This window comes from Callospermophilus lateralis, unplaced genomic scaffold, assembly GCF_048772815.1.
Source record: "Callospermophilus lateralis isolate mCalLat2 unplaced genomic scaffold, mCalLat2.hap1 Scaffold_183, whole genome shotgun sequence".
NCBI classification, from domain to species: domain Eukaryota; kingdom Metazoa; phylum Chordata; class Mammalia; order Rodentia; family Sciuridae; genus Callospermophilus; species Callospermophilus lateralis.
Genome location: NW_027512861.1, coordinates 2054991 through 2082562, shown reverse-complemented (window position 1 = coordinate 2082562; position 27572 = coordinate 2054991). Strand labels below are relative to the sequence as shown.

The 27572-nt window shown below is 32.8% G+C and overlaps 1 protein-coding gene across 6 annotated transcripts in view; it reads right to left on the bottom strand.

The window, feature by feature from the left end:
- The window catches only part of LOC143390007 (3',5'-cyclic-AMP phosphodiesterase 4D-like), a 224630-nt gene that overhangs the window by 130954 nt on the left and 66104 nt on the right, over nt 1-27572 (bottom strand). The window contains exon 6 of one of the 6 annotated variants that reach the window (XM_077108191.1): nt 4957-5183. The exons of 4 other annotated variants lie outside the window; for them this stretch is intronic. In XM_077108191.1, the coding sequence (XP_076964306.1) occupies nt 5155-5183 (29 nt within the window). In that variant the 3' untranslated portion in view covers nt 4957-5154. Of the gene's footprint in view, nt 1-4956; nt 5184-21077; nt 22028-27572 lie in introns of those variants that run through there. One more of the 6 variants, XM_077108189.1, reaches the window with a different exon arrangement.

Here is a 27572-nt window from a genome sequence, read left to right as displayed (position 1 = left end):
AATGGAACCAGTTCTTTTTGATTACTGAAAAAACACTCTTAAGAAAAATCAAAATCCTCTCTTTAGTTCTTTATAGATCCATATACAGTGATGGAAGTCAAAAAAAGGACATGTCAGCTTTTAAAAACCATAGTATTAGAAATATTTCTATCAGCATACTACAAATTCCCAAACTGCTACTTATTTCTTTTTTATTATTTGCTGGCAAAGGATTTTTTAAAGTATACTTGTTTATTTCAATCCGTCTTTTGAATTTTTCCATTAGATGTACTCACAATGCATTTAATACTTAAGTAAAGACTCAGAAGCTAAGGTCAAACTAAAAATATTAAATATAGTATGAATAACATTAAGCATATGTATTCTATTGAAACTTATGATGTTTTATAAGCCAACTACATTTCTCCTATTTAGATTAGACAACATTACTGAATTCTAGGACCTTTCTTGAGAAACTTTTCAGGTCAGGTCATTCCAACTTAAGTTAGTAAATGCAAATTCTGTTAATTCATCAAAGGAACATTAATTTTTATTCCATTCTGTGAAGAAAACTATGGATTCATTCCTGGATTGACCAATGAATTCAAGAAGTTCAAGAAGTGCTGTTATTCTAACATGATAATTATTTAATGTTACTGAACCAATGAACTGTAGCCTATGCTTCACTGAACAAAATGCTTATGGTCTAATTTAGATTGATAAAGTGCTCACGTGCAGGTCTCACATAGCTTTACTGGAAGAATGATTGTTTTCTAATTCATAAAAATAAGATTGTTGCCATATCCCCATGAGAAAAGGGTTAGCAGAGTCCAAAAGGGACACCTTGTAAATTACATCTATCAAGGGACACATTGTAAATGACATCTATCACAAACCATGAAAACCAAGTACTACATCATTATATTGCTAAATACAAAAGTTAAGTACATTGTATGTCTACCCTTGTGGTACAGCAAATTATCTAAGCACATGGAAAAACATATCTGGATTTGAAACAGTACAAAACTGATTTCTGGATTTATAAAAGGACATGAAAAAGGGAAGAATGACCCCTTTGTGGTTAAAAGTAAAAAATAGAAGGGATTCTGCAGATATTATAAGGCTTTAACTTTGTGCTTTTTATTTTCTGTCATACTTTTGTCACTTTTACCTAGACAAGTCTCTTTCACATTTCTAAAATGACAATCATAAGCTAGTCTTCATATTTCACTTATATGATATCATTGTATTTGGATATTCTGCTCATTGTGCTTCATTTTTCGTAGTTTTTAAAACAATGTGAAGATACTTGGAATTTAGTATTCCTCTCACATAAGCATGTGGAATTGGGATTTTGGTGTAGACATGACATTGAAGATTGTGAGGTTTCACTTGTCTTAGAAAGGCAAGACTGAGGCCTAGAAAATTGAAGTGGCTGCCAATTCCAAGGTACAGCTAGTTACTGAGAGTGTTGACCAAGGAACTGGGATTTCTGCTGCCCCATCCAGTGGCCTCTTTCCACACCACACCTTGAAAATCTGCAGAAATGCTGGGTATGGTGGCACCTGCCTCCAGTGACTATGGAGGATGAGGCACGAGGATCGCAAGTTCAAAGCCAGTTTCAGCAAAAGTGAGACACTAAGCAACTCAGTGGGGCTCTGTCTCTAAGTAAAATACAAAATAGGGCTATAGATATGGCTCAGTAACCAAATGCCCTTAATTTCAACCTCTGGTACCCGCCCCCACAAATAAAAAGCTGCAGAAATGTTTTTTCTTTATCATGAGTCTCATATAAATTTGCAGTAAGCAAGCATATTTCATTGAAACTGATATTTTTTATGAAGTCATCATTATATTATGAATTTTCAGCATCAAATACAAAGTTAATTGCTTCTTTTTTATTCTTTTGAAGTTTGGACACTAACATATAGGTCACAAAATATTACATTTTCTCTTACAGAACAAAACCAGGCAAAACTAAGCATCATCACCCACTAAAACAAAATGAAAAAGAGTCTGGTTAACATGAAATATCAAATTAGTATATAAAATATATAGAAGAATAAACCAAACTTAGGAAACACAGCATTTCCCTAATAAACTACTTAAAATAATTTTCTACAATAGTTTTCTGAGTTAAGTTTCTCTAGACACTAGAAAAAAATATGTGTAATGACACATAAGTAAATAATTTTTCAATTTCTATCAATGGCATCCAGAAATAATCTCCAATCTAGGATTTAAGATAATTTTATGATATACATGGTTAATTTTTTTTAACAGTGATTGTGATCATATGTGTTTATCTATTTAGCCAAGACGTTTTGCTCAATACTACTTGTTTCCAGTTTGGAAATAAAAATTGTGATTTTTTTTTGTAACTCAAAGTAAAACCAGAGATAGTTTGTTATACTAGTAAATATTTAAATTCCTCTCATCCTATCTTCCACTTAATAATGATGCTTTATTGATTTAAATTACACATTAAAGAAATTCATGTACCTTATTTATTTTAAACAAATACAAATAGTCTGAAAAATAAGTATTCTAAAAAATAATGAGCTGCCGAAATGACTAAATATGAGAATTAATGAATTACCCTAAGAGCTAATCTAAGTAAGGAAGAATCTAAAACAAATAAACAAAATATATGCATGTTCCTCTGGTCAATAATAAATTAAACTATATGGAATAAGACCAACAAACACAATTATTTACTTTCTCTGTTGTCCTAGTAAAACAATGAAACAGTAGATAACATATACATTTAGGAAGCTAAATTACAATTTGTCTTTACTACTTACCCAACACCATAGATTTACCAGCATTCTACATCCTTTTATTTCTGTTAGACTTCTGGAGGGAATAGGGATATTTCATGGACTATTGACAAGGATATGTATCCTGAATTTTGGAACAGAATATGCTTTAGATGGCAGTCAGGTACATTTGGTCTAGGGTGTAATTTAACTGTTTCCTTGATGTTTTAACATCTAAATGATCTGTCTACAGTTAAAAGTGGGTATTAAAGTTTCCCACTATTGTACGACACCAACATTTTGTATCTAAAAGTTCAAATTGTTTCTGTAATGCTGCATATAATTTTTGTAAAGTAGAAATGTTGAAAAATCATGTTTGAAGGTAACACCACTTTCCTCAGTGGAATTGAAATTTAGCTCCAAGCAGACTAGATACCTGGCTTTAGAACAAGAGAACACAATAGCCCAGCAAGCCAAAAATTTAGAGGCAAAAGAAAATTTCATTAATTAAATTTGGTATCAGTACCACTTTGCAATTTCTATTCCATATTATCAATAAAATTGGGTGAAATTGCACATAGGCTACAACCAGGCATAGTATTTAGATCCAGATCATGAGCATGAAGACACAATTTTATATTTTGAAACTTCTTTTGCTTAAACTGACTTTATCTATTTACTAAATGTCTTTGAGGAAGGCTCCAAGGTTACACATGCATTGGGAGCAATATCCAATTGGCTCATACTGATAGAATTAAGAGTTATCAAGAAATGAAGAATACAATTAGCTACACCAGATAATGTACTAAAATTCCTCAGGTAAGCTTTAACATGATCATTAAAGGAAATATGATAATTAGAAACTTTTAAAAATATGGTACATACTTTGTTACTAGTAGCAAAATATTTGGCATCTACTCATTGAGGTAGTTTTGAGTACATTCCAAGCAAGCTAAAAAGGATGATACATAAGTAGATATTCAGCATAAACATTTACTAAAACCATTTATTGTTCCATACAGTGTAAGAGATTCTAATATATGACAAGTAATGATAGAAAAATTGAATAAATATTTATTAAAGGCAATACATAAAGAATTAATGTGTTATTTCAATATGCAATTCAGGTTACACATTATTATATTGACAGAAACAGAATATTAAATAAAATTTTCCTATTACAACCTGGCTTACTCTCTCCCAGTATTCAAAAAATTATTATAGAGACAGAGAAAAAGTGCAAACTTATTAAAAACATACTAATACATACTACATCAGTGTAGTACAAGCATTTCAGGTAAAGATCTACAAGATCAAGAAAACTGAACTAAAATAATGAATTGTTCGGTTGCCTCTCTTATGAAATTTCAAAAGCAAACTTCCACATCACAGCATTGAAAAGTATTTAAGAATCTCTCCTTTGCTCCAAATATGCATGACTTTTGCCACTTTGAAAACTTAGTATCCAACCTTCTGGAATATAGTGGCTTCGCTTGCAAGGAACAGAACATTATTCTCCTTATTCTTGGGTAAGTACCTTGGCTGTATATCCATCTGAACACCCTAGAATTGAGGGGAGTAAACTACATACTTTCCCTGGAACAATCCTTGTATAACTAGTTCTCCTATATAACTTAACAGAGCATATTTTCAATCTCAAATTTTCCTTTTGTTCACAATAATTTATATGTTTATCATACCTAGAAAACCTGCCCTAGATACATTGTAAAACAGGGTTTATAGAAATTGGCAATTTCTTGTGGCACCTGGAAGCAAATTTCAAAATTTTAAAATAAAATGGAAGCAATTAATTCAGGCATTGCTCTTGTGATTATTGGGAATTTTCATTGTGCAAATGTCTCCTCTTTTCAGAATATTGGGCCAAGGACGGCAAGAGTAGCAGAAAACTATATCTTAATATAATAGATCTCCTTGTGTTTCAAGGAGACACAGGAATTGGTTCAGGAGCTATACAAAACTTTTCCCCTTCATTTGTATATAAGGAGTATACATCCAACATTCATGTTAATGGAAAGTAGCCTCAATATAATCTGAGCATTCTGTTGGAAAACACAGAGTGGATAAAATTTCCTTATTCATGGAAAGCAAACAGAACAAAACCCTAAGGGACATGTTTCCATGTCTGGCTATTACTCTAGATGACAGTTTCTTAGCAATATTCTCAGTAGAATCCAAGATGGTCTCAATGAAAAAAAAAAAGAAAAATGAGAACAGAGTAATCAAAATTGAGATGAAAGAAAAATCATTAAAAAAATCTTAAAGAAATAAAAATGCAGCTGAAATCTGAATTGGAGTGGCTGGAGATAATTCAGTGCTTCTCACATGTGAGGCTCTGTGTTCAGCCCACAGCACATGTGTGTGTACATTCATGCGCACACTCACACACATATCTGGGTTAGGAGATAACAAAGAGCATCACAGATCCTAGAATGAAAATAAAATTATTAAAAGAAAAATTGAAAAGTTATTAAGAACTAATAATATTATGCAAACTGTATTAAACAGTAGGAAAGAGCATGATAGATATGATAGGGGTTGGTTCTATGGCATGGTTGGTTCTATGGGTTGGTTCTATAAGATGGAGGATCAATATAATGGGGAGTCTGATGATTAAAAACAAATCCTAAAAAAATGTGGTTTAAAAGAAGATTGAATGCTCACACCAGCTCATAAACAACATTAGTAAACCCTCAAGTAGGCAGGTTCTTGAAAGTTTTCATATTTTAAAAATATATTTGGGGCTGGTGGTATAGCTCAGTGGTAGAACATTTGCCACTTCCCTAGAATGTGTGTGATTTTGGGATACAATCCCCAGCATCACACACACAGACACAAAGGATATATTTTAAAATCCTAGAAGCTTCCAAGAAAGTAATTCTCAAAATAAGAATTTGTTATCAATAGTAATGATTTGTTATCAATGGTAATTATCAGAGGACATCAGAATAATAGCAGGTAGGCTGAGAAGATATTTCATATCTACTAAAGTTGTTCCTATATGCAAAAGAAGAAAGTATATTCCCTACATGCTAGGATGAATATCAAACAACCAATAAAGAAATAAATCTTAAACATTCAAGATGAGATTCTCTACATTCTCTGTCATGCTTATGGTAGATTGCCTCCCTAACATTAGAGAAAAATATGACTTAAAAAATAAAAATTGACTGATTCAGAAGTCCAGAATTGTGTAACCTTTGCTAACTGCACCATCTTCAATAAATCACTTAACCTCTCTGACTTTGGTTTATCTATTCATAAATAGAGTGATTATAATCCTTGCTTCAGAGCTTTCTTGAGAGCATAAAAGGAGATAATTAAATTGAAAGTGGTCTTATAACACTTTTGTTTTACAAATGTAAGGAATAATTATTAATCATTTAGGGGAGGAACAAGGGTCATATCCAGGTTCCTTTCTAGAAATGGACCCAATCCTGAGATGTTAGTATCTCTTAATGAATAAGGAACTGGGAACTGAAATGAACATTTCATATAGGACAACTGTTCCTTGTTAAGCCTTTCAAATGCTAATTTTAGGTTTAGTTATATAACAGCAAATATTTCTTGGTATTAAAATCTTGACTTTGATATAAAATGTCTACTTTCATCTTATGTATATATAATAATTCCATTTCCCATCTTCATCAGCAAGGAGAAGATGGGAAGGGTCAGAGAGCACTAATAAAAAGCTTTCTGATAAAATAGTTTGACATAGAAGCTGATATTCTCCAGTCTGCTGTCTAGATTCTGAAAGTGTGGGAAGATAGAAATGGAAAAAGAATCACAGTCAAAGAAATGGGAGTACAGGATCATTTTGTCAGCTGCAGATTGGTGATTCATTAGAGAAGGGCAACCTTTAAAGCAGGAAGACCAAGATGGGTGAGACAGTTAACATGAGAGATGGGCACATCACTGACCTACTTAAACACTGTAAGAAATGCTTCCAAGAGACACCATTGAATGAGGATATACTTTCCTTACTCAGAATAAATTGGCAAAATGACTATAAATCATGTACTTCTACAAAAGAGCCACTGGAAGGGAAATTAATATAAAGCTATTTTTGTATAGATGACATTATTTGCAAGCAAGTTTAGCATTGTGAATAGAGCAGTAAAATTGACATGTGTCAATTAAATGAAAAGAAACAGAGTAAGTGTTATATAAATAAAGAAGAAAGCAACAGAACCCTAGTTGATAGATTCTGAGACATGAATAATTATTATGTGGTATCAAATATCCAAGGATAGGATCACTACCTCCCTAGTAGTTTCTTTTTATAAATAGGACAGAGGCTGCAGCTCTCCATCTAATCGGTCAGCAGGATGCTACAAAATACAGTCATCTGTATGCTTCATACCATACAGAATTTAGAGAAATAATCCTTCTTCATGGTACCCATCATCTTATTATGAACCTTCAAGGAATACAGGTTGATAATGTTCAAGAATATGTACTGTAGCTTTGTTGTAATAAAATAAAAACAACCAATGGATTGTTATCAGAGATATCAGCAAATAAAATATTTTGTATAATAAAATTCAAAATTAAAATAAGTAAGCTATAGCTAAATCTATTGATATCAGCTAATCACATAACTTGCTATGATAAAGGTGGGAAAAAACAAATGCCAAAGTTTAGGTATACTTTAACATATAATAAATAAATAACTATTTAAGCGTTAAATATAGTACATAGTAGATACAGCATGTGTGTATATTCGTAATGTATACATGTACAGGATGCTATTGATGACTTTATGATAAAAGTAAAACGACAACACTTAAGTGGAAAAGGTAAAATGAGAGAGGGGGAGAGAGAAGAGAAAGAGAGTAGAAGAGGGAAAATGAGAGATTCCAGGAGGAGAGGAGAGAAAAGGAGAACAACTGTAAATTTCCAAGAAAGCATAGGAAAGAGTTTCATGAGGAAGGAGGTCTGGAGGTATGGGTAAACGGGAAGATTGGTAGAGAATGAGGGTTGAAACAGGAGTTTAAGGATGAGAGAGCATTTGAAATGGAGAAAGGAAAGTAGAAGAGCACCATGAGAAATATTTGAAGCTGATGAAATTAGTGTTGGCCCCAGTGATGTTGAGTAGTTAAGGTGAGAACGGTGCCAAAAGGAACAGAACTGAAGTCAACAGGTTGGGGGCCACATGAAGGGCCTCTGCAGGGCCTGTAGTGTCATGACTGCCAGGTTTTCTTTAAAGTTTTAGTTCATTTGTCACAAACCTTCCTATCTGCCTTAGTAATGGGGTTTTCCTACTGAACTACAACTTCTTCCACCACCTGTTTCATGTTTCCCAATCCTCTTACCAGTGCAAAGGACTTCCATAATATTTTCAAAGATACCCCAGTTATTTCAAAAATCTCGCTATCCAAAATCATTGCATTTAGCATTTCCACAAAATCCAGGTGTTTCATAACTAACTCACTGGCATCAAGGTGAAAAAATCAAGTTCATACTGGTTGGATCACCATCTAGCTGCCACTTCAAGGTGAGGATGTTCATTTTCCCACTTCTGTGTGACTGCTCTACTGGACTATCTTCAGACAAAGAAAGATAACTTGCTGGTTTCACACTCCCTCCCTGAACATGTAGTACCTTAAGAATAACTTTTAAAAGTCATGCCAGCTCTATGACTCCTGGAGCCATCATGGCATACCATGCCTTCTGACCTTCTTGCTTACTTTGAAATGAAATCTCTGTTTCTGTGCCTTTTTCCTGCAGAATCAGGTATTTCACTGATTCTTTCTATGGATAAATAACTTTGAAATTCTTATTTCATCATTTTTGTCTAATATTTAATTTGTTCAATGAAAAAAATGTTCCCAGATTCTTCTCTGGGCATATAAAATATGAAGACTTTACTTGCTCGTTTATATTTTGTTGTCTAATGCAAAGCAGCCGAAGACTGCAATCTTTCTGAGGGCAGAATTCATTACGTATTCTAAGTCTGATCTATATGGAAGATTGCACAATGCTGCCAACAGACAAGAATGAAAGCATCCCCCATACCACGCAGTGGCTGAAATCATTATCTTATTATTAATATAATGTTCTCATCTATTAGCTTTTATTACATACCAACAGTTTTTATTCATAAGATTCATTCATTTTACTTGAGTTTTTTCCCTATTAGTACATTAATTCTATCATCTGTCTTGAAATATTTAGTCCTCTATACCTATGAGTTTCACACCTTCAGATTTAACCAGCTACATGTCAAAAATATTTGGGGAAAAAGTGCATCTGTTCCTGTTTTATTCAGCTTTGCATCACTGTGATCAAAATATTCAAGAACAATTTAGAGGAGGAAAAGTTTATTCTGGGTTTACAGGTTCAGAGGTCTCAGACCATAGATGGCCAACTCCATTGCTATGGGCCTAAGGTGAGACAGAATATCATGCAAAAGAGCTGGTAAAGACTTTCAGTTCATGGCAGGATCAGGAAGCAGAAAAATAGGCTAGAAAAGAGGCTTCCATCCGAATTTATGTCTCCAAGAGAACACAGAACAATCCAATCAATGATAACACTTTCCTGACTGAGTAAGACAGTTTGGGGGACATGGTGGTGGTCAGGGGTTTTTTGCAAGTGTTTCCTTGGGTGAATGTTATATGTACTTTCTTTCCTTTCTTATAGAGAATCAATGAAAGGAAATAGCCAAAGGCATCAGCTCTGATAATAAAAAAATATAGCCTGTAGAACTCCTGAATGATATAAATCAATTTTCTATTTCTCATGAAGTAACAAGTATGTGTGGTTTATGGAAAGATTAGATAAAAACAGTGTTAATAATTTTGAAATGGTGTATATAGCCTTTTACAATTTTGTTAAATGCTAATTTGCTTATTTTAAAACGTTTATTTTGGAAATTTGGATACAATCACTATTAATTGCCTTCAAAGTAAATGTATACAAAATAGGAAATAGTATAGTATGTTAATAAAACATATTCTAATATAATTTCTCTTAATGCATCACTTTTAAAATATCCTCAAACAACTATAAAGGGATTAAAATAACTCTATTATGAACCAAAAATATTATCAGCTGCTTCATGTAAATTATTTATAGAGAAGGCTTACTTCCTTGTGCTACTAATACTGCAGCACATCCCTGAATGAACACAGACTTCTGAATACCTCATGTTCTTTTATGATGAATTATTCAGGAGTTCCATACCACAACTATGCTAAGGTGCTAAAGTTCGTGCCTGTGAGTTGTTTGTGACTCATACAGATGCAGTCAACAAATACCTTATTTTTCCTTTATATTTAAATCCAACATTGGTGTAGAATAAATGCCACCAATGCACAAATGGATACATTGAGAAGCAAATGCTCAGATAAAAAGATTTTCTTAAAGTAAAGAGAAAAAAAATAAAAAGAGTCTCCATCTTTCTAGGATGCAGATGGGAAAAATTTCAGAGTAACTTGCTGGGCAAGTTACGCCTGCAAATCTCATTAACAGTAATGGAATTTTGAACGTAACAACTAGCACATTTATTTGAACATTTTCCCAACATGTACATTTTATTTTTAGAAAAGCACTTCTTTCAGAGCAGTGAGAGTCCAGAAAACTTTGTATTTCTGGCAAGTCTGACATTAGATATAGATGTTTCCTTTATAAAAAATGAAATTATAAAACACACTTAAACACAAGCTACAGAAGGTCTTTCTAATGTTTTATGGAGTAGTAAATCACTAGGGGGAACAGTATTATCTCTTTTTCATAAACTTATATATTATTTTTGAATCTCTACATTTACCATATGCATTTCATTGACATAATAAATCTGTTATTCTCAAAGAAAGTGTAACAGAATTTTTTTTTTTTTTTAGTAAAAAGAGCTTTACATTTCTGCTGTCTAAAAACAAAGATCAAGGTAAAGAGAGGACAAAATTTAATCTGCTCCAAGTGACTAAGTATGGCAAAGACAGCTAATCATTTGTTCTCTCTTTGCTAAATTTTACCTGAGTATGTAACTTCAATAAAGACTAAATTTCCAGACTTTCTAAAAGTCAGATATAACCATTTAACCAAGTTATAACCAATAAAATATAATCCTATATCTTATATGGCAACTTATGGAAAAACAAAGAGTTAAACTTCTTATCTTTAGTACTTATTTCTTTCTCAAACCAAACAAAGTAAAGATGTTACCATAATCTAGAATGGTAATATTGAGGTTGACATATTCTAGAGAATAGCATTTTTAAACATCTAGATATAAATGATCAATTAATTGTGTTTTGTTCCATTGTATTTTATTGCATATTGCTTGGTGTTACATTGCATTTCAATATATATGAAATACATAAATACTGGATTATGTTCATGCCTTAAACATTAAAGTATTTTAATTTTGCATTGCCTCCTTTTTTTCTTAAAATTCAAATGCTTTAAAATGGTATGTTTGAGGAAAAGAGGAACAATACAAAAAAGCCATGCAGAAATGAATAATTATAACAGAGGATTTTAAACAATTCCCTCCATTTGCAAGAAAACTTTTGTAAACATAAGAGCAACAACAAAGATAAAAGTTAGAGTATTACTCATATACTGATATTATTATTTAAAAAACAAAGCCTTTAAAAATACTAATAGTTGCCTCTGTTTAAGTCCCAACTCAATGTCTAGACAGCAAGGGACAATGTGTGCTCAATAATAGCATGAACTACACCTACACTAGTGTCACTTACTGTTATCAAAATGAACTCTATTAAGTTTGACTATATTATGTGGGAATAAGTTATCTTAGATTTTATGTTCTTTTTCTACCTCTTCTTATACTCAGGACTCTAAATTTAAAAAAAAAAGACAAGTATTTATACATTTTCCTCTCTTTTTGGCATAATAAAGGAACATGTGAACATAGGCAAGCCAGAACATTGAAACTTTTAATACAAAACAATATGATTAATTAATGTAAGAATCACAAGTTCAAGTGAAATTAGCAATATAATAGCCAATGAGGTTGATTTTGGATGAAAATACTTCTACACTGAAATCACAGTGATATTACTTTTAAATTTAATGGATTACATATTAAGCCTTCATTTCAAATAAAATCAAACCAAATATTGAGTCATTAGACACATGCACAGATAAGACATTCCACTGGAAATAGAATACAGTGTGTGAATAAATTTGCCTCCGTTTTAGGAAAAAACACACATAATAATCAAGTGTATCTTAAGGTTAAGATACCGGTGAAAATATTTCAACATAAGGTATCTGTTGCTGGTAATGATGAAAATGTAAATGTTTTCCGGAAACAGTAGTCTAAATGGGGAGAAAAATTCTAGCCATGTTTCTTGTTGAGTTTATAATTACTATCAACAAACATTTTTGAGTCTCCGCTGTGCATGGTGGTATGGTAATAATGATCAGCATCACTGACCACCATCTAGATGTCCAATGCTAAATTAAGTTTCTCTGATTTATGTTCATTGCTTTATTTGTGCCTTGGCTCATCTGCTCTTACAAGCTGCTCTGTTGTGCTCCTACCAACAAATTATGTGACAGTACCAACCTGGTGCTAATGTACAAAACTCTGTGTTACACACAAAACATTTCAGTATATATATATATATATATATATATATATATATATATATATATATATATATATCCCTGCCTGTTATTGTTTTTTTACCTCCCTTTGTGTCTAAGTAAGCACTGCCAAGCCACTAATATATCCAGAGTAATTAAAAAACAAATAAAGCAGCTCAACTTTACACTTTTCCATCTGTTGGTCCGTGGTAGTTTGCATCCTTTGTGCACCTTAGTGCAATGTATAAAACCTCCACTTGATTGTTAAGTTCAGTCATCCTAGGATAAAGTAATACAATATATAACTACTTAGAAAAATCTTTTAAAACCTAGCACTGAATAGACTAATCATTAAAGATCCTTCCATAGATTCAAAGATTAAATTCAAAATTCTCCACTAGGATCTGAACCATCCCTCACTCTGTACCTCATTTTCTGTGAGTTCATTCTCTCTACCATAGCCTCAAATCATAAAGAACTTGAAGTCCCCTAATCTATAATACTACGTTTCCTTCCAATCAATTTACGTGCATTATCACTTCACCTCATTATCTGATTCAACTTCTATTAAGTGTTCAAAACTCAGTCTTTGTTAATTCTCCTGTCCTCCAGTTCATAACAAAGAACTCAATTTACATTTTATTGGGGCTCAGAAATGACACTCCAAAGGATAGAACCCAGAAGTGCCCTAAAAAGCTACATTTCTCTCAGACCTTCTGCTGTTAACCTCTCCCAAGGCAAATTAGAGAACAGAACTTCTTTTCCTCAAAGACATCCTCAGAAATCTAAAAATACTACTCTTTCTCTCACCTATCTGGGTAAGAGTCAACCTTAAGAAAATTCTTATCCATTTTTTTTGCTATCATACTTCTATACCACTATCCATGCTACATTAAATCTAATCATAAAAAATGGATAATTCTACCTGAATTTTTGAATCTTTAATTTGAAGTTTCCACCTAAAACATGACCAAATAAACTTGTCGTGAATTTCATGTGTTGATCAATCTTTTGTTATAGAGTTGTTATTTTTTACCCTTTATGATGGGCAAGGAAGGGAAAACCCTCTTCTCTACCCCTAAAGTTCCTATGTCATACAGTGACTACACATATCTAACATGGTGCCTCTTTCAATTTATCTCTTTGATCTGATCATTCATATATATATATATATATATATATATATATATATATATATATACATATACATATGCATATGTGTATATATGTATATATATGTCTACAATGATAATTGGTCTTTTTCTCCTCAGTTGCAAACGCGTTAACTTATATACACATACTGTTCATAATTTCTATAACCAAAGACCTTAAACATATTTATCTTTAATAGTATAGGTGTTCAATAAAACATTGTATGAATAAATTAAAGGGTAAACAAATATGCATTTACAAGCCAAATTTTATCTTCCATTCTTCTTATAATCTTCCAAGCATATCGCTAATGTTAATTTTGTCTCTGCATTGTCATTGTGATATTTAAATCCAGGCATTTGGTGAATTTTTAAAGTGGAGTCATTGATATACTTAATACTGATATTTTATGAGGCAATAAATAGCAAATATTCAACAATTTTTACCTAAGATAATCTTTCTTTCCTGAGCTTTGACAACCCAAATTGAGATCATTGAATTATCTGACATGTCTACTCTCTGTACTAAAACTTAAATGGATATTTTTATTAAACCATTTTTTCTCTTCCACTCTTTCTACTGTGCCAGAGATTCAATTATATGCAATTATTATGAATTCTGAATTTTCAACTTTTGGGAATAATCTTTCAAGATTTCTTAAGGTCATATTGTTGAAGTTAAAAATAAAATGAAAGTCTATTTTCTGTCATAGTCTATTTTCTATTCAATATTGTTCAAGTTGGATCAAGATAAGAGATGAGGAAAAAGTCAGTAAAATAATTCTAGTATCTATGCTGAGATAATTTAAAATACATGAGCTTGATAACTTAGTTATATATTTAATATAATATCTGAAGAATGAATATAATATGTATATATAATGTCAAGATCAACAATATCAGTTACTACATGTTCTTCTTTTACAAATATTAATTGTGACTTAAATGCCACTTGCAGTAGAAATAGTAAGACCAATAGAGTCAAATAACTTTTAATTATATATCTATTTAAAATGTAATCTCTTCAAACATTAGAGACCACTTCTTACAAAAATTCCGTTAATTAGAAAGCATTTATGGCTTTTTATTGACAAATCATAGTGTATGTAATAAAACAGTTCTTTGTTCTCCACTTATTACCCAAATTTTGAGATCTATTTTTAAAGAGAAAACATTAAATTTATGCTTTTTCAAAGTAGGAAGCTGAAGGACTCACTGAAAGATTCATTTTGATATCCTTAAAGATTTATCAAATTTTATTAAAATTAATCAACTTCTCAAAACCCTTTAAAAATACAGTGATAAGAAATAATGCATGCTGAGTTAAAAACAAAAATATTTGCCCAATCTTATAATTAAAAAAAAAGTCTTTCTTTTAGGTTGAGAGATGTTATGTTTTTTATATTTTTAAGCTAGGTTTAAAATAACACATTGACTTAATCTTGAAAGTGAAGTTAATGGATACTTAGTTACCTAAGTTTATTTCTGCAAATATATTTAAAACATTGTGGATAGAAAGATGGTTAGGGGCAATAAAACATAATTTTGTGTGACTTTTAATAAAAAAGAATAAGAGAGATTTGCTGAAATATTTATTCTCACTAATATTTAATGACTCAGTCTAAGATTCCAGGCTTTACTGTTTTTTTAAATTGCCTCTAGTTATGTATTGTTATTCAAGTTCAGTGCCTTGTGATTACCTTCTCTTCATTAAAAATGATGCATGAAGGAAATATCTCCAAAAGGCTTGCAGGGGGCATCTTCTGCTTTCTGGGATGCTAAGCAGGAAAGATATCTTAGAACTGGCTTTCTTGCAAAGAGTAATAGAAAGAGTACAGGCGGAACAGCCAGTCATTTGATTCTGGTTCCTTGTTCAGAATGATGAACTTAAGACTGAGGCCCAGTACTCAGAGTACCCAGTCCCTACCGAATGATGACTGGCATAAAACAGTGAAAAAACTCAACCTGATAAAATTATGTTCTCAAAGATTGATTTAAACACACACACACACACACACACACACACACACACACACACACACACGTGCATGATAAGAGAAAGAAAGTTTTTTTTAGTTTTTGGTTTTCATTCAGACACTAGGAGAGCCAATGCTCATGTATATATGGCAAAGATCAATAGTAATAAAAATCCATGATTACAATTCATCATTGCCCACTATGGTCAAAACCATCTAAGAATAAAGCCAAGTTAGAGGAAAATGGAGACAAAAGTTGATGAGAAAGAAACAAAAAGATATCATTTAATCCCTGGAAACCAAGTATATCTAAAGTTAGCTGCATTTCTGCCTTCCCAGACCCCTAAATCCTTCCTGTGTGTCAGCTTAGTGCCACTATGAACGAAACACCCAACAAAAACAACTTACAGGAGGGAAATTTTATTTTGACCCTGAGTTACAGAGGTTTAGTCCTTGGTTTGCCAAACTAACTGCTGTGAGCCCAAAGATGAGGCAGAATATTACGGCAGAAAGGCATGGTGGGGGAATGCTGTGGCAGACAGGAAGCAGAACGAGAGAGAAGGAGGAAAGGCCTCAAGGAAGATGAATTTTTCCAGGGCATACCCCCAGTCACCCTCCTTCTCTGACCATCACCACCTGCTTACATTCATCATCCCATCAGTCCATTCAAACTAGGATGAACTAATTAAGTTACAGTTCTCACAATTCAGTCATTTTATCTCTGAACATTTCTGTATTAACACAGAATCTTTGGGGGTACATCTCATAGCAGACCACAACAGATATTAAATAATTTTATATTATAAAATGATTTATTTATATAAAATTATTTTGCATATAGGTATAAGTGTAAATATATATATTTTTTTCTTGTATAATCTTTGCCATCAGGTTCCAGTAGGTACTAAACTACAAATACCCTTCAAATTTCCTGAGTGAAATTTCTTTATCTTGTTATTCGTGAGCCCCTTTAATTATTATTTGAGTTCACAAAAGGGGTGGCAAATAGACAAATTGGAACTTGGAACTTTTCAGCAACACCTCCCAGCCTTTTAGGGGAAGAGGGGAACTAGAGATTTAGTCCAATCACATGACCATGATACAATCATTCATACCTAAAAAATGAAGCCTTATAAAGCTATTGAACCATGAGATTCAGGAGGCTTCCATGTTGGTGAACACATGGGTGTGTTGGGAGCCTGGTGTAAGAGTCAATACTTTTTAAAATCTTCTGTTCTATTTGGCTATTCTCGAGTTTTATCCTTGGTAAAACCACATTTATAGGGTTTTTCTGAATTCTCTGAGTCCTTCTTAGAAATTTTCTAACCTGAGAGTGGGTCATGGGAATCCCTGAATCTGTTTAATCAGCCTATCAGAAGTTTGGGTGACTTGGGAATCTCTTAGACAGAACATTAGCCTTGGAAGTGGCTGAGGAACTGAGTCCTAGTTTGTTGGTCTATGCTAATTCAATTGGGAGCAGAATTGATCTGAATTATGACAAAGATAGTCAGTGTCAGACAATTGATGTTGAAATCATATATGATTAAGTTATTAAAAATTTGTTTCTGTAAATCAGACCTGAAAAGAATCTGACTCTTGGTCATTCATAATTTACTGTTAATTTAAATCAATACTTTCAACTTCTGTTCATATTTCCATTTCATCTTTCTCTAAGCTAAGATTTCTTTGGAATTGGATATTGTTTAAAAATATTAACACTCTGAAATAGTATTTTATAAACTTTGTTAAAATATTAGCTTCTCTTTTTAAACATACGTACAGAAAGATATGACAATAGCAATATTTGTTTTATTGAGAAGAATTGCAAACAACACTAATATTTTCTGCTGCCTAGTTTTTGCTTTTACATCCTAAAAAACTTGTTTAGGGGAACTTGATTTGTACTACTTTGTGATAAAGTGGGGTAAATACTCAAACTGACAAGTCTAGCAAAGTGCAGTGCTAGAGTTGCTTGGGTTTTATTGATAATGGATTAAAAAAGGATAAGAAAATGCATAACAGTGGTCACAGAGGATCAGTCAGGGCTGAGCTCATCTTTCAGGGTTGCCCTTATTTTCCTGTGTCACACTTAGGAACGAAGTGGTAAATCCAGGAATGCTGCCTCCAGACACATGTAGAGATTTCCACTACCTTTACTACATACTTTGCTGCTCATCTGTTATAGTTTCTGTTTTCTCTAATCAAGTTGTTCCTAGATAACCTCAGATCATCACCCCTGAAGAAGCAGAGGGTGACACTTGAGAAGGCAGCCTAGAAACAGATTAATTTTTGTATCTTGCCAACAAGTTTGAAGAATCTGTGTGTATGTGTCTGTGTGTGTTTGTGGGTGTGCGAGTATGCTCACACACTGTGTGTGCATTTTAACTCATTGGCTGTTATGAAAAGAAAAAGTGCAACTTTCTCTTATTATTAGGATAATATGTAACAATACAGTAACCCAGGGTTCCTGATATTTTCCTATTTCTCCTTCCAATCATTGTTTTCTATTTCTCCTTTTACAATCTTCCTCTTGTAGCAATTCAGTTTCTCACAGTAAATTCTCTCACATTTCTTCCCTCTTCTTGCATTCCTTTGTCTCCATCAACATTCTCTTATACTGTCTTCTCTTTCCTACTTCATCAAAAAGCATTTTAAATGTATTTTTATGTGTTTGGATATTAAATATATACTATACATCTGTGGTATAGAGCATAGCTCCTGATGTCCCTGAGAGCACAGTTGTTTCATTTTGTTTTTGCTTTTTAACAAATTCTGTCATGTTAAAAGGCAAAACAATATCATCAATCATAGGAAGCAGATCTGCCTACCTTTGCAGCTTCCTGACAAAAATATCTCTGTAAACATCTTTTATTTGTAACTACCAAGTAAGGAAAGAATTTACCACAGGCTATACTGGAAAGTCTACTTTGTATTTTTTTAAGGTGCTTTGGTTTCTGGCCTCTGTTTTAGATATTTGTTTTCTTTATCCACTTTGGTTTGCAAATACCCTACAGATTGCTACTTATCTTCAAGACTGAATGATTAAATTCTCCTGAAAATTAATTTTATTACCTCAACACCATATTTACATGATAAAAATTCTCTATTTACATGCATAATAAAAACTCTGGAGTTCTTTTCCTTTCCATGCATGTGGTAATTTGGATATTAATGTTGAATTTGGGAAGTAGTTTTTGGGTGTCTTCCTAGACAGGGGATGATGGAATGGACACTCTTCTCCACAGGCTCTTTTACTGGATAAGGCAAAATATCACTTTATAATATAACTAGAATATAGATCCCATGTATATGAATTTTGAAAAAGCCTGATTTATTCATGAATATGAGAGAGAGACAGAGAGTTTGTGTGTGTGTGTATGTGTGTGTGTGTGTGTGTGTGTGTGTGTGTGTGTAAAAATGTGAAATAAGAAGAGGAGAGGAAAGAGATTAAAGCCTTTCCTGTACTGGATGACTCATTTGCCTGTGAAGATCCATGCCATATTCTCCTCTCTTCCATTTCCTTCTGCCCCAGGAAGCTGACCTACACAATGCCCTATTTTACTTTGGCCACTGCTTAAGTTAGACAAATGCAGAGCCCTTTCAGGAGATCAGAGGAAGAAAAAAAAGGAGGTCAGAATCGGACTTCCCTGCAGAGTCATGTTGGGTGGCTCGGTCTCACTTTTGAAGGTGGCCTTCTCTACACTATTCTCTTTTTCTTACCTTGAAATCATTATCTCTGCTTGCAACTTCAGGCTGAGGGTGGGTAATAGCTTCCCTGTTACCAACCATGGGGTAGTGCACTCTCCCTTGTAAACTTCCTATATCCTACCTATTCCTTTGCTAAGAGTTCCTTTGTTAAATTCTGTTCAAATTATCTTGAGTATTCCTGATATAATGCTTATTGATTCATTCCATCTAAAATCAGTTGTAAGAACACTTTCTGTAGATATTAATCCTTTAAAGGATTTTACACTATTATTGCCAGAAAACACATTTACCAAATGACTTCATTTACTGAAAGTTCTGATGCTTATAAAGGCCACTGAATATAATCTTTACAAAATGGAAAATAAAAGCAGACAGTATTTCAGATGAACTTAATCATAAGCATATGCCTTTAATAATTGCCAGGGTTGACTGTCAAGTTTTCAAAAGATCCTTTAAGAATTTATTAAGTCGTTATCTTGTGTAGATTAAGAATAGTAAATGTATAATTTGGGCTTGTGTTAAAATGTTGAGTGCCAAGATCACAGACACATCAAAAAGTTTTATAGTATCTCAGATAACTTAAATGGAAGTGAAGATATCCTCTGGGAAAGTAACTTTAGTGATGGCCAGACAGTGTATTAATAATTGTTGTGGTTTAGGTGTGGTGTCCCTACAAGAGCTCACCTGTGAGACAATGAAAGAAGGTTTGGAAGAGAAATGATTGGGATTAGATCCCCAATCAGTGAATTGATCCCTAGTGGGATTAACTGAGTGGTAATTAAAGTAGTAGGGTGTGGCTAGAGGAGATAAGAATTGGGGCGTGGATTTGGGGTATATATTTTGTACCTGGAGAGTGGAGTGTCTCTTTGTTTGTTGATCACCATGTGAGGTGCTTCCTTCTGCCACACTCTTCTATCATGATATTCTGCCTCACCTGGAGCCCCAGGAATGGAGCCATCCTTCTATGGACTAACACCTCTAAAACTGTGAGCACGCTAAAAAGCTTTTCTTCTTTAAAATTGTTCTGGTTAGGTCCTTTAGTCGAGGCAGTGAAAAAGCTGACTAAAATAATGATAAATGTGAGAACTATGAAAAAAAATAAAAAGTCCCTGAAATGTGAGAATAGAAATGAAACTGCCATTTTTTTCCATTAATGTCTTTTATAAAATATACTTACTTAAATACATATTTTACAAAAGATAATGAATAAATGTTGGAGTAATGAATCTAACTGCACTGAAAATGTCCTCAGAAAGTTCACTGTTTAAAATCCTAAAAGTATTTGAAAAACATTTTCCATTGGAAAAATTAAGGCTAAATTTGCAACTGATTCACTTTATTTTCAGGTATGTGAAGGTTTTTTCTTCACTCTGCATGCTTCTGCAATGAATTTTAGATCCTCTGTCCTTCCTTCACCTGCAGCACTCCACCATTGCCCCCTTGGCCTCAGCTCTGGCATACCTTCCCAGCTGGAGGACTCCCCATTCTCCAAACCCACCAAATTTCTTTCTTCCCTTGTCTCAAGACTCCTTGATAATTGCTTTAATAAATGATCTTTAATACTTATTTTAGTTAATATTGAATTCCTCTCTTATCTAAATTTCAAGTCCAATGTTTATATTATATCTAATTTTGCATTGAGTCTTCTGAGAAAGTTATGAATGTTTACTTTCCACAAATAAAGTTTTTACCAAACTTGTTAAATTATAAGGTATGATAAATAGGTTCTCAAGTGAAGTTATGTTTGTGCTGCAACGGTAAGCTCAATGGTAACAGGGAGAAGACTAGCTTAGTAAATTAGTCAGAAAATAAATAAATAAATAATAATCCTTTTTTTTCCTCAGTGTCACAGCAACTTCAGATATCAAATTAGTAATTAGACTATATCAAGGCATTTGACCTTTTTTTAATCTTATTTTAATAAAACAATTCCACTAAAGAACATAGGTACTTTTATCACAAGAAAAAGAAACAATAAAATTGTTTTTTTATCTTTTTTCATATGCATTATTAATGCATGCCAAGAATACAAGCATTACATATTTGAACATAAAGTAATAATAGCATATTTCCCATAAGCCCTGATGGTTTAACTCAAAGCATACTTCAGTGAATCACAGAATGGTTCAAATATGAAAACACATCAAGAGAAAGGTTGTTTGTGTTTCTTGTCCTGCTGATTATAGCAATCTATCTGTTCTCAAATTTTCAAATTTAGATTAAACACAGATGGACAAATGGGATATTTTAGAAAGATAGGGAGATAATTTCAGAAAAATCAAGTAGCAAAAAATACACCATTTACATTTTAGCTAATGCTAACCTGGATGTCAAAATAAAATCATTCAAAACAAAAACACATCCCAGAAGATGTGTAGCTGGTGAGAAAATTACTGCACATCCTCAGCAAAATGAAAAGGCATGTTTAAAGTTTGAATGTTTGATATTAAACCCAAAAGTATGGGGTATAAAAAGTGTCTTAAGACAGTTGAATGAACTTCCCAGGGCATAGCCTTAATAGAGCTTAGAACTAATTCATAATAAAAAATACCTCGAGTAATTCATGGGTGAAAATTATGTCAATTCAAACAAACAGAATTTCTCCATACTTCTGGTCAGTAGTAAACAGAAAATTTCATAATGGGTATATACAATTAAAATAAAAGAACCTAATGCTATACACAAACCAAATAAACAATAGCACAAATAACAATATAAAACTGATATTAAACATACCCCCAAATCCTTTGACTAATAAAATTAAAATGATTAAAAGTACAAGCAAATATTAGTATATTTGTACTTGAAAGTAAAGGAAATGAATGGTAGATTCAGGCCACATTTACTTCATGTCAATTTCAAATACATCCATGAACATCTGCAAATAAAAAATATTCTGGGCTTAGTGATAGTCACACAACATAAACACACAATACATGTATATTGTTTACTGCATGGACTTTCCTGCCAGCATCTTTGTACAAGATATTCTATAACATCAATTGCATTTATTTTAGAGCAGGTAATATTCTTTAGAATGGCAATTTATAACAAAGTTGATCTGTATATCATTAAAGTATTTAATAATGTAAAGATAAGTAAGAAAAAATAGGTTATACCAGAAAAGTAGAAATATCAGAAAAATAATTATCATGCAAATAATTTTTCTAACAGTAAAACTCATAATGAACTTTATTTTTTGTAGGATGATAATAAACGTGATATGAGATAAAGGGTGCAAAATGCTTAGCAGCAAAGCATCTGCACTTAGTAAGTGCTCAAAAATTCATTTGAATTATTATTAACAGTTTTACTTTCATATCATGGTATTTGGGCTGCATTCATCTCTATGTACCACCTGAATATATTCACAATCAATTCAGCATACATCTATTAAATACCTAAAAATGACCAGGCATGATATTAGGGACTAGTAATACTCATTAAAAGTTAAGAAGATAAAGGGATATACAAAATAAAGACAATCATGTATGGTTAATGCTGAGAGAGAGACAGGTAGTAGGCACCATAAGAGTTCATGAAGGAAAGCAACCCAAATGGTCCTGGGGAGGAAAGCAACTGTGGAAGGGGAGAATAAAGTGGGTATGTGAAAATGTGCCCATGCAATGTATCTAACACAGTGTCTCTCTTTCAGTCTCTGCCATCCCATTTGCATCCAGGGCCCTGATTTTATTAGTCTCAGATAAGTGAGCATTCAGCAGGAGCAGATACAGTTGGAGCTCCTGCACAAACACAGATACCCATCAGGTAGAGAAATAAATTGACTAGAAAGGAAACACAAGGACAATTTAGGTTATATTGCCTGCTTCGATGTCTTTTGGCAATGCTGCATACTTTTTTTTTTCCAGTGGCTGTCCAGACATAAATAAGATAAAATTGATTATAAGAGGAATATAAATGAACTTTTCAGAGTTTTTATTTTAAAAACTAACAATATTGAGAACCATTAAGAGCAATGTGATGAGAGAAAGACTTTGATATGTAAAGGAGAAATGTTCCTGAGAATCTGAGAGGGAAAAAAGAGTACATTAAAAAAAATCTTCTTTTACCACTAATGATTCAATAGGGAGAAACAGTTTTAAATTTATTTATAAAACAACTTCGTACACAAGAATTTTATAAAAAGTAATGAAAATATATTTGGTACTATAGCAAAAAAAATTTTAAAAAATCATGCTCCTTTGATTCAATTGCCATTCCAGTTTGCACAGAAAACTCATTTATATCAAATATTTTTTACTATATCTATTGCTGTGCCTCTTTATATGAGGCCAATTCTATATCATCCTACAGTACATAATTTATTAGAAAACTTTTCCATATGATCAAAATAAGTAATATATAAAGTAAATCAGCAAGAATTTCCTTTTATATATTATAAAATATGTAAAAATTTGAATATCACAACTTTGAATAAAGGAGAACAATCTAAAATGTAAGATTTCTTTGTAAATCAGCAATTCGAGGGTCAGACAAGAATGGAGTGTTATATTTCTGTGGGTCATTGGAATGTGGTATTAATTTTTGAAACTTCATTATAGGCATTCCTCATTTTATTGTACTTTGCTTTATTGTGCATGCCAATGAAGCTTTTTTACTTTTATTTTTTACAAATTGAATAACTGTAACAACCATGGTCAACCAAATAAAGGAGAACCATGTTTTTCAACAGCTCAGATGACTGTTAGCATTTTATAACAATACAGTATTTTCAATTACATTATGTTCTATTTTTGTTGTAATGCTATTGAACACTTACTAAACTACAGTACAGTGTAAACATTACATTCAAGCTTACTGGGAAATTCCACAACTCATGTGACAGATCTTATTACAATATTTGCTTTATTGCAGTGGTCTGGAACTGACTCTGCAGCATCTCTGAGGTATGCACACATGTGGCATTCTTGCATTTTTTGATCTTCTAAGGTCTCCTCTTCATCCTGCCCACCCTCCTAAGTTAGGCAGTGGTTAAGTATCAAGGTACCAGCGGAAAATATATGTTCAAAAATTTGAGGAAAATGGAATCTGTCTTAGCTTTTGTGTTTTAAAAGGCTAGGCTATAAGAGGGAAAACCTGGATTTAATAAAAGATTAGAAAGAAAATATAATGGAGGTAGGTAAGAGAGAAAAATTCTGGAGTAGCAGAGATTGGGAGTGGGGAAATTGATATTGAGCCCAAGAAAGACCAGGGAAGGGTTAGGTGGATCTGAAGGATTCTCAAGAAATTCTGCCTGAGTAGATCTGCAAACTGGGACAGCCCCCTCAAAGCAGAAGGAAAGGTATTACAGATAGAATGAGCTTCAAGCAGCCCTTCATTTTTGTGGTACCTGGACTCTGAAGAAGTGTGTGATGGTATCAAGGGTCAGAGAACTCTATAGAAAGAACTGGCAGAGAAAAACAAAAAGAGAAACAAAAAAGGAAAGGCACATGGGAAAATCATGGCTCAAAATACAATTCTGTTAAATTTTTAAAACTTGAAATTTCACTCCTTACATACCTGTTTTTTATGCCTAGAATTATGATGTTTTAATATGCATGTGCCTATCATTTCCTTCTACATGTTTTAAATGAGTAGATAGAGAACAATACACAGGATTTCTTTAAATAGCCATCGATTCTATTTATATAATAAGAAAACACTTTCAGTTGCCAACCATAATGTTTCTAGAAATAGAGAAAAAGCAAATATAAGCCCTAAATAGCTATAATAGTTGTCTGAAGATTCAAACAACTGCTCATTCAATAGGATCTAGAATACTATACGATATTTTGAGTTCATATGACATCCTAGTAACTCTTTAGGGAAATTTTCAATTGAAGTAATTTTAAAAATCTTTTTACTTAAAAAAAAACATTTTTAATTTAGAAAATTTACTTAGTTTGGTCATCAAATTTTCCTGACACATGTATCCTCTTGTCTGCCTATGAATGTTGTTGACATTTAATTTTGTTGGAATGAGGAGTGGTAAACTTGAAAGAGCTCTTTGAATCCACCAGGAAAATAAACATATCATTGAGAAATTTGAGAGCAAAATAAGAAGAAAAGGGAAAGATTAACAGAAGAGTAACTTTAGAAAAAACTCAATACTGTCCAATTTTACTTTATATTTAATATTAACTTTATATAAAATTTCTTATATAAAAAAGTAGTTAGTAGAAAGTGGCTATAGTTTTGCAATTGAGCACAACAAAAATTCTAATCCTTCAATTTCTAATCTCTAACTATGAAATTGTCACGTATCAGTATTGAAGAATATATTAAAGAAAATTTGAAAATATATATGTACCTACTCAGTTCTCAGTTCAGCATTCTACCCTATAATATTATCTTCTGAAATACTTTAAAACAATAAGAGGGACATTTAAAAAATGTATAATAACTAGCATAGTTAGGAACATAGTGACTAGCCATTTTCCTTTTCCAGAAAGATGATTCAAAAAATGCTTAGAAGATACAGGGCTCCATGGACTGTAATCACAACAGTTCAGGAGGCTGAGGCAGGAGGATTGCAAGTTCAAAGCCAACCTCAGAAACAGCATGTGCTATACCACTGGGCTTCACTCACCGGCTGGACATTATTCCTTGAACTCTTCCTTGTCCCAGTCATTGTATTTAATTTAGAGACTGTGTCATTTGGCATAGGCCAAAGAAAGCCTCAGAGACATTCTTGACTCTTGAATAACCAGAGTTATTCTTTACATTCATAGGCAGACCATGTAACTCCTCTGCTGTTTCACTGCACTCAGCACAAAAGCAGAATCCATAAAGTAGCCTACTTGGCTCTAAGCAAGCAAGGCCTATTACCCTTTTACTTGCTTTTATTAACTCCCCTCACTCACACCCTTCTCACCCTTTCTTCTCCTGCCTCTGTGTGCTCCACCCAATCAGACTTTGTTCCCTCTTGAGCATGGCAAACATAACTCTTCCTTGGCTCCATGCTGTTTTTACCTTTTACCCTCAGTAGTCTTCCCACAATATCCTCAGGGCTTCTTTTTGACCAAACATGACCTTCTTCACCTTCTTTTTGACCAAACATGACCCTCTTAATTGGCCTTGCCCTTACTACAGAATTTAAAATAGTGATTCTGCCACTTCTAGGCATTTGCCAATCTATTTTTTTCACAATATTGATCACCTTAAAAGATAAACTACATTATCCACTTAGTTTACTGTTGTTCATCTTCCTCCAATAGAATATAAGCTTTATAAGGCTGGAGATGTTTGTTGGTAATTTTAAACAACAGTGAAACAGAAGCACCTGAAGCAGAATTTAGCATAGAATAAGTACCTAGTCATTATTTTGTAAGGTAATGCAATTGGAATTTTGTAAGAGTGGAATTAAAGCTACTTAGACATGTTTTTATTGATATTCTTTTAAGTTTATGTCTTGTGACTTCAAGCATTTTTCCCCTTCCTAACCCATACCACAAATGTTTCTTAAATTCTTTTGAGTCTCTTCAGCAGATTTTAAAGTTTTTATTTAAAGTGCTTCCACCCTCAACCTGCCTTGTTGTACTATTTGAGGTATGAATTTCTGTGTCTGAGCTTGTGAGAATAAGGTTTGTAGAATATGCCACCACATGAAAGGGAGGTTGTGAATTCCTTTTACACTAGGATCAATAACCATCTGAACTGGACAGATTAAATTAGCCACAGGCCAGTGATATGTACACTTGTTTTTATATTTTAAGTGAGTGAAGGAGTAAAATGTACAACTCAAGTGGTGCATTAGAATACACATTTGATTTTTAAATCTTAGCTTAAACAACATAAGGATGCAGTGCTAGAGATAGGAAATCTGTATGCTAGATAATTTGTTATTTGGCAACCAAACAACAGTCACTCTATTTTTTTGTTTCCTCCTGGGAAGAAATAAATCACCTATGACAGGAGCAAGTGACTTTGCACTAATGCACTTTCCAAATATATAAAGAGGTTTCAGAAAAACAAACAGAGTAGCTATAGGTGGAAATTATATTTCCGTATTATGTTGAAATAGAAGATATCTAAACATCTTAGATGTTCAAGTGAAATTTCAACCATTTTTTTGCTCAAGTCTCTATTAACTCCTATATCTAGATCTGAACAACAGTCCACATGATTCAATTTAATCATATAAATCACTGCATAAATTCAAGGACAGAATTTCATATTCATTATAGTAGGAAAAAGAAAATGGAACAAACAAATAAACAAAAGTGGGTTGAGGCTGGAAGGATAGATCACACAAGTTTGAGGCCTTGGGATTGATGCACAGCACCACAAAAAGTAAAAACAAAGAAAAAAAGAAGTTAAAAAATTATGCTAATGTTTATAATGTATAGTACCAACATAGAGCAAAAATTAGTTTTCTAACAAACAGTTGCTGTGGATTGAAATAATGGTCACTTAAGCAAACC